This window comes from Phycodurus eques, chromosome 8 (assembly GCF_024500275.1).
Source record: "Phycodurus eques isolate BA_2022a chromosome 8, UOR_Pequ_1.1, whole genome shotgun sequence".
NCBI classification, from domain to species: domain Eukaryota; kingdom Metazoa; phylum Chordata; class Actinopteri; order Syngnathiformes; family Syngnathidae; genus Phycodurus; species Phycodurus eques.
In genome coordinates, this window is record NC_084532.1 from 9,287,299 (window position 1) to 9,299,646 (window position 12,348).

The 12,348-nt window shown below is 40.6% G+C and overlaps 1 protein-coding gene across 1 annotated transcript in view; it reads right to left on the bottom strand.

Moving 5' to 3' along the window:
* Positions 1-2,684: 2,684 nt before the first annotated feature.
* Positions 2,685-12,348, bottom strand: part of tnfaip8l1 (tumor necrosis factor, alpha-induced protein 8-like 1) — a 34,465-nt gene continuing 24,801 nt past the window's right edge. The window contains exons 2-3 of the mRNA XM_061684441.1: positions 9,162-9,441; positions 2,685-6,328 (exon numbers count right to left, since the gene is read on the bottom strand). Coding sequence (XP_061540425.1) covers positions 6,040-6,328; positions 9,162-9,433 — 561 coding nt within the window. The 5' untranslated portion in view covers positions 9,434-9,441 and the 3' untranslated portion in view covers positions 2,685-6,039. The remainder of the gene's footprint in view (positions 6,329-9,161; positions 9,442-12,348) is intronic.

Genomic DNA, 12,348 nt, shown 5'->3' on the forward strand with positions numbered 1-12,348 from the left:
TTGTGGTTTATCACATCGAATTAAAAAATATATATATTTTAAACTACAAGAATATGGTTGTAATTTTTAACGAGTAGATGTCAAAATCCCACGCCCCCATCCCACCCTACCCCACCCCCCTCCAATAGTGTGACAATTTGGCCGACAATACAGATGTTAATTAGGTAATTCCAGCATGACTATTTTATTGTTTAACTTAGAGTAAACCTTTGACCTGACAACATCCTTAACAGTCCTTAAAGTATATGGTTAGCATGTCTGCCTCAGAGTCAAAGGTTCAGGGTTCGAATCTATCTCACTTTAGAGTGTGCTGACAGAGGTAACACTGGCTACTGATCTGATTTCGTCCCACATTCCAAAAATCTGCATGTTAGGTTAATTTGAAACTGTAAATTTTCCATGGGTGTTGGTCTGAAGGTGGATATGAGTGTGAGTGTGAATGGGATGTTTGTCTATATGGGTCCTGCGATTGGCTGGCAACCAGAATTGTATACCCCTCCTCTAGCCCCAAGTAAGTTGGGGTAGGCTCCAACTCACCCAAGACCCTAATGAGGACGCGAGTGCCTTTTTTAGAAATGACTTTCTTCAGGATTGTCTTTGGCCTAAATGGCCCTTTGTTAGGGGCTATACTGCCACCTGTTGCCCTGGCAGGCACTTGACAGACTATGAACGTCAGTTAGGGCTTACTCACATTCGGCCATTAGGACCATGCTGGACTTGGCGGCAATTCACACTCCCTCTCCTACCTCCCCGAGCTGCACTTACACTGTCCTTCAAGCATTGGGACTTTGACCCATTTTGGTGTGCCATCACTCACTCATCAGCGTACAACACTGCAGGCTGTTTATTTCTATTGTGCAGGGTTGCGTTTATCATTAATAACTGATGAGAAGAGCGTTCACACCATGTAGGCCGAGTGTACGGGTCATGATTAATGTGTCCACGTGTGGGCCATGCGTCTAAGTGACCGTTCCGTGGACTTTTTCTATGTATTTCTATCATGTAAGCTGGCAGTTATGACTAACTGGCAAGGAACGACTGCATTACTGAAATTGTGTGACACGTCTACTTTATGTGTGTAGGCTGATTTTACTAACTAAGTACAGATGGGAGCACTCATCAGCAAACATACCAGACTTTAAGTGTCAAGACTTCAAGTCTTAAGTGCGGTTTGAATAGACTAGTCACACACGTCAAACTCAAGGCCCAGGGCCCATATAACAGCCCGCCACATCATTTTATGCTGCCCGCTAAAGCAAAAAAAAAAAAGCCCGTCTCCATGATGTTTCTTGCTAAATGTATTTGTTCTTTTAATTTTGGCACAAAAATATGTACTGAAATTGTAACTTTTCTTCACTTCAACCAGTTTCACAAGCATTTACTGTATGTTCAACAAATCTGCTTTAATGTATTTGCATGTGCATTTAATGCATTGAATGGACAATTGCATACATTTAGTAATATTTTATTATTATTTTATAACACAGACAAGGGAAATCCATTGGACGGTGCCTGTGTTTTTAATTGTTACTGCATTCACAACTGCCTTTTATTAATTTATGTAAACCCATTCTATGTACTACTTGTATTTGTGATGTGTTTTGTATACTTCTTACTGCTTGGCCAACTCACCATTGCAAATGAGACCTTGGGTCTAAACTGGTCTTTTGAGTTTGACGTCACTGGGCCCTAGTGTGAGAATGCCCTTCAGAATGTTGTTAGTAATTTTTCGTTCTAAATAAAGGGGTCAAAAATGTGTTTTGAAAAGAAATACTGGTGTACAGAAGAGCACAGCCAGAAAGAACATTGGCAAACAAGTCCCAAAAGCACAGGTTGCCTTTTGGCTCACAAAAAAATGTCATGATAGATTAGCTGTTTTCGCAGCACTATTAGGTTTTTAAAAAAAAAACATGGAGTACATGGAGAAACAATGAGACGTGACGGTAGCAAAGCTCCCTCAAGTCAGTCGACGGCCAACAGAAGCGGAGGGTGTATTCACAAAACTCACAAGCAGAGATAATGACCATTAGAGGATAATTGGGCGCTGGGACCAGCCGAAAGCCTTTCAAGTGTGCCGCTGGGACCATCTTCAGACACGCTACGGGCCAAATTATCTCTCCGTAGTCCAAGCCGTGTCAATGACAGATTAAACTTCACGCTGAATTCATAAAGGCAGTGCAGTGATTAATTTAAATATCCCAGAAACAGAAGCAAGTCTCTGTGGCGGACTAATTTCCTGCGCTGGCAATCGCCTGTTGCGTGGGCGCTAAAGGAAGTGGAAAGAAATGACCTAAACTTGAATTGCTTGTGAGTCAGATGGGTTTGTGTTTATTTCCATGGCTTCCTCACAATGCTGGGAGCTGCGCGAGGGTCGGCGAGGGGGAGGGGGAAAGAGTTGTGTGTGTGTGGATATAATATTCTAATGAGAGAGAATATTGATTAACAGCTCCAACCAGCCTTTGCATGTTAGGTTAATTGAAGACAAAATTATCTGTACAGTATGTGTAAATGGCTTATGTCTACTAGTTGGCGACCAATTCCAGAGTGCACCACACCTGTCGCCCAAAGTCAGCTGGAATAAGCTCCAGCTCATTTGCACCACTAATGAAACGTGCTACAGAAGATGGATGGATGTACAACTTAATTATAAAAAAAAAAAAAAAAAAAAAAAAAAAAAAAAAAAGTAACCTTTATGAAAAGTAATGTATTTGCTGCGTCTGGATACAATAAGGGAACACAAAAATAATAATCATATGTACATACAATGAAAAACATTTCACAATAGCAATAAAAATGCAACAAGAATAGGACGAAGAGCTTCAGTAAAATGAATCATTGCAGACCGTATTCTATCCTGGTTTGATAAACAATGAGAACCCTGAGATGGCCTCAGATGAAAACCCAAGCCCCACACATCTTCATCATCATGAGTGTTATGATAATCAAGTGCATATTGTTTTGTGAATGCTTCCCCGGGAAGAGGCGACGTGCTGAGTAACAGCAGCTCTCCTCCTCCCCCTCTTTGGCAGAGCGGCTGAGTTAGAGGAAGTTAAAGTTTCTGCAATCCTATCTGGGAAACATACAGCGCTTATTACACTGCTCAATTTCCAATTCTGTCACAGGTATGCACACGCACACACACACACACACACACACAGTCAGTCACTCACGGAATACGAAATTAGGCCGAGGCACAGACCAATCTCAGGGACAGGCTCGGGTGATGGAAAAACAAAGAGAGCCATTATGGAATAGCCAAATCTCCTTTGTGAAAGACAAACAACAAACATCCTTTGACTGCATTAAGTGACGTGGGCCCCAAACAGCACACAGAAGCAGAAGTGAGGTTGCTGTGTGTCGAAATGGAGTGGTTAGGAATAAGGACAATAGAACAACCCCAGAGTGGGGAGCTACAATAACAGTCAAACAGTACAGTCAGGTACAGTGTTGTGTGGCCAATGTTCACATGCAGCCTTGCCTCCCCCTACACAAAAAGCCTTTTCACCACGCAACATTGATTTTAAGTCACACTTCTTTGGAACACGTGGCTAAATGAAACGGAGCTCATTTCGCAAGTCAATTATGACTACTACAGAGCCTGCTTTCAAGCTTTACACCTGATATCACGAGGTGTTGTCCCCATAATGCAATGTCGACATGACATCACAACACTTCTTCACCTCTTCTACCTGTACAGGTACTGTATTCCCTAACCACAGTTACCCAAACTAAGGGTGAGGACCCAAGGTCTCAAAAATTGTATTGGTGCTAATAGTGTAAGTGTCTTTTTGTAGATTATCAAGCAGGCACACCTTTTCTAGGTTTGTTGTCATAAATGTGTGTCTTATGTGTTCTTTATCATTCATTTAAGTACAGGATGTGTCACAGTTATATGGTGATATTTGGGGAAGAAACCAAAATTTAAATTTTGGGACACAAACTGAAAAAAGAAACAGCGAGCAGTGCCCCATTCTAATAAGAAAATAACAATGAAAGGTAAAGTGAGATTGCCCTGTGATTGGCTGGCGACCAGTCCATGGTGTACCCCGCCTCTAGTCCAAAGTCAGATAGGATAGACTACAGTTTACCTGCAACCTTACTGTAGTCAAGTGCCACAGAAAATCCATGGAGGTAAAGAGAAATTATTATTATTTTAAATTGATGATGGTAGTTATTCTAAAAGATGTAGGTGTCACACTGGAGCAGTTTCAGGTATTACCAGTTCTTTTCTCTTACATGTGATAAATATGTGGCATTCCTTTTACGTAAGTCTCTCCAACAACAGCGACTCAATAGGAACTAAAAGCAGTGGTAGACAGCCCAAGGAAAGCAGAAAACACTGGCTGGAGGAAAGAATGTTAACAGAAACAAGTAAAGCAACTTGCTCAGCAGGCTACGGGCTAGCAACAAAACGACCTCTGCATTATTTCCTCTCCCCTCTTGGCTAGAATGTTCAGCCCCTTGAAAACAAAAGAGGCCACTCTGAAAACACAGCTCCAACGCCATGAAAAAAACTGTACTGACATCCACCCATTTTATATAGCGCTTATCCTCACTACGGTCGTGGGAGAACAGGAACCTACCCCAGCTGATTTGGGGCAAAAGGCGGGTATACCCTGGACTGGCGTTAGTGAATGGCAGAGCACATATAGACAAATATTCACACTCAAACCTATAGACAATTTAGTACCCAGGTTTTTTTTTTTTTTTTTTTTTTTTAAATCACTGTTGTTTTAATCACATGAAACTGACACGCCCCCATAGTTTCGCCAGTAGGTCTCTATAGCAACCGACAAACAAAAATAAGCTGTTAGTTTGGTTAGCAAACAAGTCTGCAACCAAGTCTTCTCTTAGTTGGTGAGTTTTCAGCTACAATTGAACTGTTATTGTTGGATCACTTAGTTGTGAAAGTGAGCTTTTTGGTCACTTTTGGCTTAATCACATGAAACTTACATTTTGCCAGGTTTACCAGGACGTCTTTACAGTTACCAACAATACAGAATTACACAAACTTGAGTAACAGTCCGCTAGGCAGTCTTCTCCCTCTCAGCCAGTGCATTTTCAGCCAGATTGTATTATTTTAAGTGAATATTGTTTAAAAAAAAAAAAGTAGTAATCATCTTTAATTATAATCATAAACAATAAATTAATCAGACTTTTCCTTTTGATATTGTTTAGGTGGTTTCCCATTAGAGAGTACAGGTAGTAGAAGTGAAGATAGCTTTGTCACAGAGTGTATTACAGTCACAATGTTGACTCACAAACATAGACATCTGAGTCAGTGCAGAGACAACACGCACAGCACAGACTCCTTTATATTCCAGGTCCCCTATGACCTAAATACTTCATCTTTGTTGTGCTGGCTAGGAACCAGACTTTTTTTTTTTTTTTTTAAACCATAGTAGAAGGGTTTTATTGAGGACTTTGGAACAAAAAGTCCAGCCTCAACACTGATGTTAAGATGTTTAAAAGCAGGCTAAGCAAGATTAATCTGCTCTGGTCCAAATAGTTGCAATAAGGCAGGAAAAAGTACAGTACAGCGCTTATTCAGGCTTGAGTGCAATAGTAGTTTAAAAAAATATATATGTAAAAAAAAAAGAGCTTTTATGTCTTGGGTATTTGGAAATGGTATAGACATTTCTTTCCTTTCCAACCCATTGTTTACAGAGATAAAACTGCCTGTTCAGGGATTCACTTCTCAACTCAGTGAGACAGCGAGCATTGTGCCCTTGGAATGAGTAGGAAGGCGTTTAAGGCACAGAGGCTCCTATACAGTTGTATTTTACATTCATTTGCATGGGCTTTGTTTGCTTTGACACAAAAGCAAAAAGAAAAGCAAAGACTGGGTATTAAAAAAAAAAATAAAAAAATAAAAAAGCACTTCAGTGTTATGATAATGTTTGAGAGGAACGCACAAACTAACTAATACGTGGAGAAAAGTTCCCGATTGTCATCTTAAACTCAAAATATCCTCCAAGATGAGAGGTGATCGGGAGAGAGAGGCTTGCGAAGATGTAAAAAAGGGGCCGCAAGCAGCGGTCAAAGGTTTCCCTCGTCGAGCATCTTGTTGACGCCGTTGCAGATCCTCTGCAGGTGAGCGCGATAAACCTCGGACGGCCCGTAGAGAGCGGCCAGGAAGTCGCAGTTGGCAAAGTGATTGAAGACGTGGTTGACGCGCGAGTGGCTCTTGGCTGTCAGGTGGCGTTTGATAGCTTGGTGCAGCAGTTCGCGGCAGTCGTTCAACAGGGCGCTCATGACGCGGCGGTCAAAGGTGAAGTCGATTTGGTGGAAACTGACCGCCGTCATGGCCAGTGTGTGGACCTTCTTCCTGTGAGACAGAGGGAGGAGACGGGCTGTCAATTTTGAGCCCTGACACAGTGAGATCACTTGGTTATAAATAGAAACTGCTGCCTTGTTCTTTTCTTGATCAAACTTTAGACATCAACAGGAAGTGTCAATGCAAGAAAACATTGAGTTTGCCTCCCCTTCCCAATACTGTCTCCCCTTTACCAATATGATTAAGTTTCCACTTTTTCGTGAAGACTTTCTAATCGATGTTGGAGTGTGCCTGGGTTTTTTTTTGTCCATCGAAGGAAAATTTATAAAATGATGGATCGATTTCTATGTACAATGAAACCCCATTTATCACAGGGGATATGTGCCAAACCCACCCGCAATGAGTGAGACTACAAGAGGATGCCTTCTCCTTAAAACCACTTTTATTATGTCTTCAAGACATTAAAGCCTGGAGGGCCTTGAACTTCTTAAAATGTAATGAAAAGTAAAATGGAGTGATGGTGTTTGGTCCTGGTGGGTGCCGCCCGGAAGGCATTCTGTGTGAGCCTACATAGGCTTAAGGGTTCACGCTGTCATTGTACAGTGCTGTGAAAAAGTATTGGCTCCATTTGCCAATTCTTATATTTTTTGCATAGTTTCGCCTGGCACTCTGTGAAAAAGTATTTACCCTCCTTGTTAAATCATGAATTAATTGTGGCTAATCACAATTTTTGGTTGATTTTCACCAATCACACCCAAGCCGGATTACCTCCAGACTTGTTCAATCAAGAAATCACTTAAACAGAATCTGTCCCGAGAAAATCAAGTCAGACAAAAGATCTAAAAAAGATGCAACAAAATGACACGGTCCAAAGAAAATCCAGAACAGTCAAGAAATAAAGTACTTGACATCTATCAGTCTGGAAAATGTTGCAAAAGCCATTTCTAAAGCTTTAGGATTCCAGGGAACCATACGGAGAGCAATTAACCTCACATGGAGAAAACATGGATCAGTGGTGAACCTTCCCAAGAGTGGCCAGCCTACAAAGATTACCCCAAGTGAACAGCAGTGACTAAGGATGACCAGGAGGCCACAAAGGAACTCAGGACACCATTCTAAAGAACTGCAGGCCTCCATTGCCAGTGTGACACAACAAGGAGGAGACTGGGCAAAAATGGCATCCATGGCAGAGTTCCAAGGCGAAAACCACTGCTGACCAAAAAGAACAAAGGCCCGTCTTACCTTTGCAAAAAAAAAAAAAAACATCTTAATGATTCCCAAAACTTTTGGGAAGAATATTATCTGGACTAACGAGATGAAAGTTGATCTTTTTGGAAGAAGTGTCTCGTTACATCTGGTGTAAACGTAGCACAGCATTTCAGAAAAAGAACATCATACGAACAGTCAAATATGGTGGTGGTAGTGTGATAGTCTTGGTCTGCTTTTCTCTCTCTAAGAATTTTCATTCGCGATACTGATCTTGCACAGTTGAAGCAGCACTAAAATTTTATTTTTCAAACGCTGAGCCATTATCCTCTCACTTAGCGGTGTTCAGAAAAAAAGTTATGATGGGTGATCAATATAAATCTACTTTATGTCTATTTCTATGGGTTTTTGGCACAAAAAGCATGGAAAAAAGGATGTTGTTCCTTTAGTATTCCAGATGGCAGGAATATATTGTCATTTGTTTCTCAGTCAGCAACAGTTGGAAACACTACAGACAGCTGCTGGGTTTAAGTCAAACAGTAAATAAGGACTTGAATGCACAGTGTGAGCAGTTGACTTGTGGCCAACAAAATGTGCAGTTTTTGAACTGAGCACTGAACTAGAATTTAAAAAGGTCCTTAATGGGAATTTCAAGCTTTAGCATTGTTTTATTTGATTTGATTATTTGGTACGTTGACTAATGAGTTCACTTCATTCCGTGACTGAGCTCATAACTCATTTAAACTAACCATATCTCAAATTGTGAGTGAGATGCAGGGTGAGTATCTGAAACCTGCTCGTATCTCAAATTTGGGCTCATAACACGAAGCCAAACAACGACCGAGCGACAGCTAGGAAAAGATAAAACTCAAATTGGTGCACTCATAAGTCAAGGTACGGCTGTATTGAATAACCCTCTACAAATTGCAATACAGTACATGCTATCCGTGTTAACCTGCTTTATTTACAGATAAGACCACTGGTTATCACTTCTGGTTTGTTGGTTTTGATATGGTCTGAAAAGGTTCAAGACTGGGTCAAAATTATGTCTAAAAAAGTTCTTAAAAGACGCTGTAGTAACTAAACGTACAGTATATACCGTATACATATACGTATGTTTTTCTACTCTTGCTTGTCATGGTTCATTGAGTGCCTAACAATACAGTGTTCATTTCATCCATATTTTAACTAACAATATTCCTTGTTTTATCTTGTGTTCTAACAGGGAATGTTACATGTTTTAACTAGCACCTTTCAGCGTAGGATCTCCCAAATGTTCTATTAACATTAATATTCTCTTTACTGTGTTTATTATGGTTCTGCATGTTTACATATTTAGGGCACGAGCAGCGACCGCTGCATGGTCCTTATTGTTTTGAAAGAAATTATTTTCCTTCTTCTTATTATTATTCATAGTTTCCGTCCAAAAACTAATTCTTAATAATGTTTGACCTTAACATGCACAAAAACTCTTGAAACTGCACACACATTGGGCCTGGTGTAAAATTAACTATTTCCTACTTTTTTTGCACAATGACTTAAAAAAGTAATGTTGACTTTTCCCCAACTCTGGCACATGCACATCAATGTTTATTAATCTGCATTGTCCCTGCTCAATAAAACAAATAAAATACTGATAAATACTAATATTAAGTGCTTTGTCATCCTTGGTGCCGACCTGAAGTTTTCCACAAGGATCAGCTCCTCGCTGCTGAACTGGTTGTTCCTATAGAGCACCCCCAACTTTACCACCATCTTGATCAGGTTCTTGATGATCTTCTGGGACTCTTTGCGGTTGCGGGTGTACTCCTTAGTGACCCGGTACAGCTCGTCCAGCACTTCACTGCTGGTGTCGTCGATGAAAAGGTTAGCCATGCTCTTGGTGGCCATCTTGCTCATCAGCTTCTTCTGCGCCTGCAGGGCCAAGCCTTTTGTGCTAAAGGAGTCCATGGTCAACTCTGGACAAGAGAGGAAAGGAAGTTAAATGGTTACCGACTGTGCATGCGTTCACTATACTTGACCATTTCATTTCCTGGTTCAATTAGAACAGGTATTTAAACAGTCTATCATAACGCTGTTTAGAGTTTGACGTCACCATACAATTGATCAACAGTACCTCGCCATTGCGAGGCTTCAAAGCAGGATATTTCTCAGAGGGAAGTGACCACTGTGCTTACAGTGTCACAGAGTTTCATCACCAGGTTGCAACAAAGATACAGGGAGACAGGAAGCAACACAACCCCTGAAACACCTGTTGTGATTTTTGCCATTCAGCTCCTTGTTATTGAACACCAAGTTGTGTAAAAATTACTGAAACATTTGGACATGTCCAATCAAAACTTTAGAGAAGGTCAAATTAAGTTCACCTGTAAAGGTTATACCTGTAGTGCCTTTTAGGTTCATCCTGAACTTTCACACAAAACCCCAATACCCAAACGTTTTATGAGTAGTGTGCATATATAAGGGACAGGGAGACCAAAGTATGTACTTTCCCTGCAAGACCTTGTTATCCTTGGACCTATCTAATACTGTGAACACTAGCACTTATTCCATAGTTCTGGATTTAAAAATAATGTCTGAAAAGAAATTCCCCCAAAACAGACTCAGTAGTAATTTTAGGCTGGTTTTCTGATAAAATATTTAATTTTCGGCCAAATTTCAGCCCGTCCACATAATGGACAGATTAATTTCCGCATATATAAATGGGTTTCGTCAGCTCAATTTTGTATTGATTGGATAAAATAGTAATGGTGATGCATTGCCTTTTTGCGTCTGTTTTGGCTCTTGTCAATGACCATGCATTACAAAACTTGCTGCAAGATACATAGGGTGCATTCAGGGTGCGTTTACAACGCAGGGACTTGCATACACAACCCGAGCCGCAGCACAGTAATTTTTCTTCGATTAGAACGTTTATACAGTACGTTATAGCGATAAGCCTGGTTATAATATCCAGCGGGCATTTTATTTCATTCATTTAATTTTTTTTCTCTCTTTAAAGTACCTTGGATGTTTTTTTTCTCCCCCAAACTACAAAATTTGAGAATCAATAAACTAATCCATAAGGAATCGACTCGTTAAGCAGTATCGAAAATGGAATCGGAATCGTAAAAATCTTAGCGATTCCCATCCCTAGTATAGAAAGCCATCATAACCATTACCTGAGTGGACATTCTTGTAAGTCCACTTAAAAAATGTAAAACATACATCAATGGCTATAAAGAAAATAGATTTACATTTCTCGTGCTAAAGTTGTCCAATAGTTTGTGGTGTTTTCATGAATTACTTTGCTGTACCGGTGGTAACTGTTTTATTGCTGCTGAAACTAAAGCAGACTTCAATGTTAGTTATGTTAGTCTCTCGACAAATCAACGGATCTAGCTCCAAATTGAGGATTTACCCCAAAAGAAATCCACAAAGGTTTGGATATTTTTGTACCCTTCCATATTTGTGACAATGGAGAGGGAGAGCGATCAGTTTGTTGATTGGTCGTTAAGAATTCTGTTGTGTGGAATTGATTGTTGTTCTACCTTGAGGCAACTGAGGTCCGGAAATGGCAGATGCACTCCTGATTAAAAGGTATAGTATGCACTTTTCAAACTGCTAGCAAGGTTTGAATCTAGCCTCATTCACTCCCTACTCCCGCCCCCTCACAACTCTGACCAAAAAACACCCCTCAGCTTATTAAATTTGGGGGGGAAAAAAACATCCAGAAAGAGACAGGTGCGCCATGCTCTCGCCTGGCCGCCTGAGAGTGCACTTTAGTTGGCTGCAAGCATGTTGACGGCCTGCTGGCATTGGCCTGGAGGAAGGGACCAGTGCGTCTTGCTCGCCTGGCTGCCTCAGAGTGACCCTCAGTTTGCCACAAGCATGCAACGAAATGTTAACGGTTTGATGTTATATTATTTGAAATGTACAATCAATTAAAAATATAACTTACCCAACAACTAGGTGAGAATGGTGGTGTAACGTACATGGTGGTTTTCCAAGGTAAGCCATATGCATATAGGACGCCACCAATATAGTATTTCTTTACCGTTGATTTGTCTTGAGAAAGAGCTGTCCGATCCCTTCTTTGTAACATTTGTTGCAAACCACAGTTAAATAATCCGCCCAAGAAACTTTAATAGTCTCTTTTGTGAGGCTGTGGTGCATCCCCACAAGCCTTCATGTCCACGGCGGGCGTGTGCAAATGATTAACAGACTATTCTGCCATCCCTCCTGTCTCTACAGTCTCTGCCATGCCAAGTTTTAAAATAATAATTCCATTTTAAATTAGAGGCATTAGGTGGGGCCAGACAGGGATGATTTTTCAAAAGATCATTTTAATCATATTCTACTGTCAGGTCATACAGACAGGTTTAACATTTTTTATTTATTTTTTTTTAAACTGCAAAGGCTCCCTTCAAGTCCGCACAACTTTGCAGAATAGAATAACATCAGCTATAGTATTTCTTGCACAGCATGAAAACAAGTGCCATCTAAAAGAAATAAAACTTTTTGAAAAACAATTGATCAATCAATCATTCATTTTCCTAATAGTTGCTCAAAGAAATGTAGTCAAATCCCCATCCCTGAAAAGTAATGTGCTCATACCGAAGGAAACAGGAACTGCACTGAGTGGTACAAATGGGTCTTGAGAATTGCAATGTGTGAGGCTGATGCAAATAACACGCTGCATAAAGTACCGGGCCGAGAGCATTCGTCTTTATAAGATAATGAGCGGTGACAGCTTTCAAATGAGACCCCGCCACCTTCTGGCTCATAGCCTACAAGCTAGTTAGAGAAGAAGGAATTATAATGCATGTGGACATCTCATCTCCTGAACATACTCCGAGGCCTAGATGTGTGAGGGGAAGTTAAGA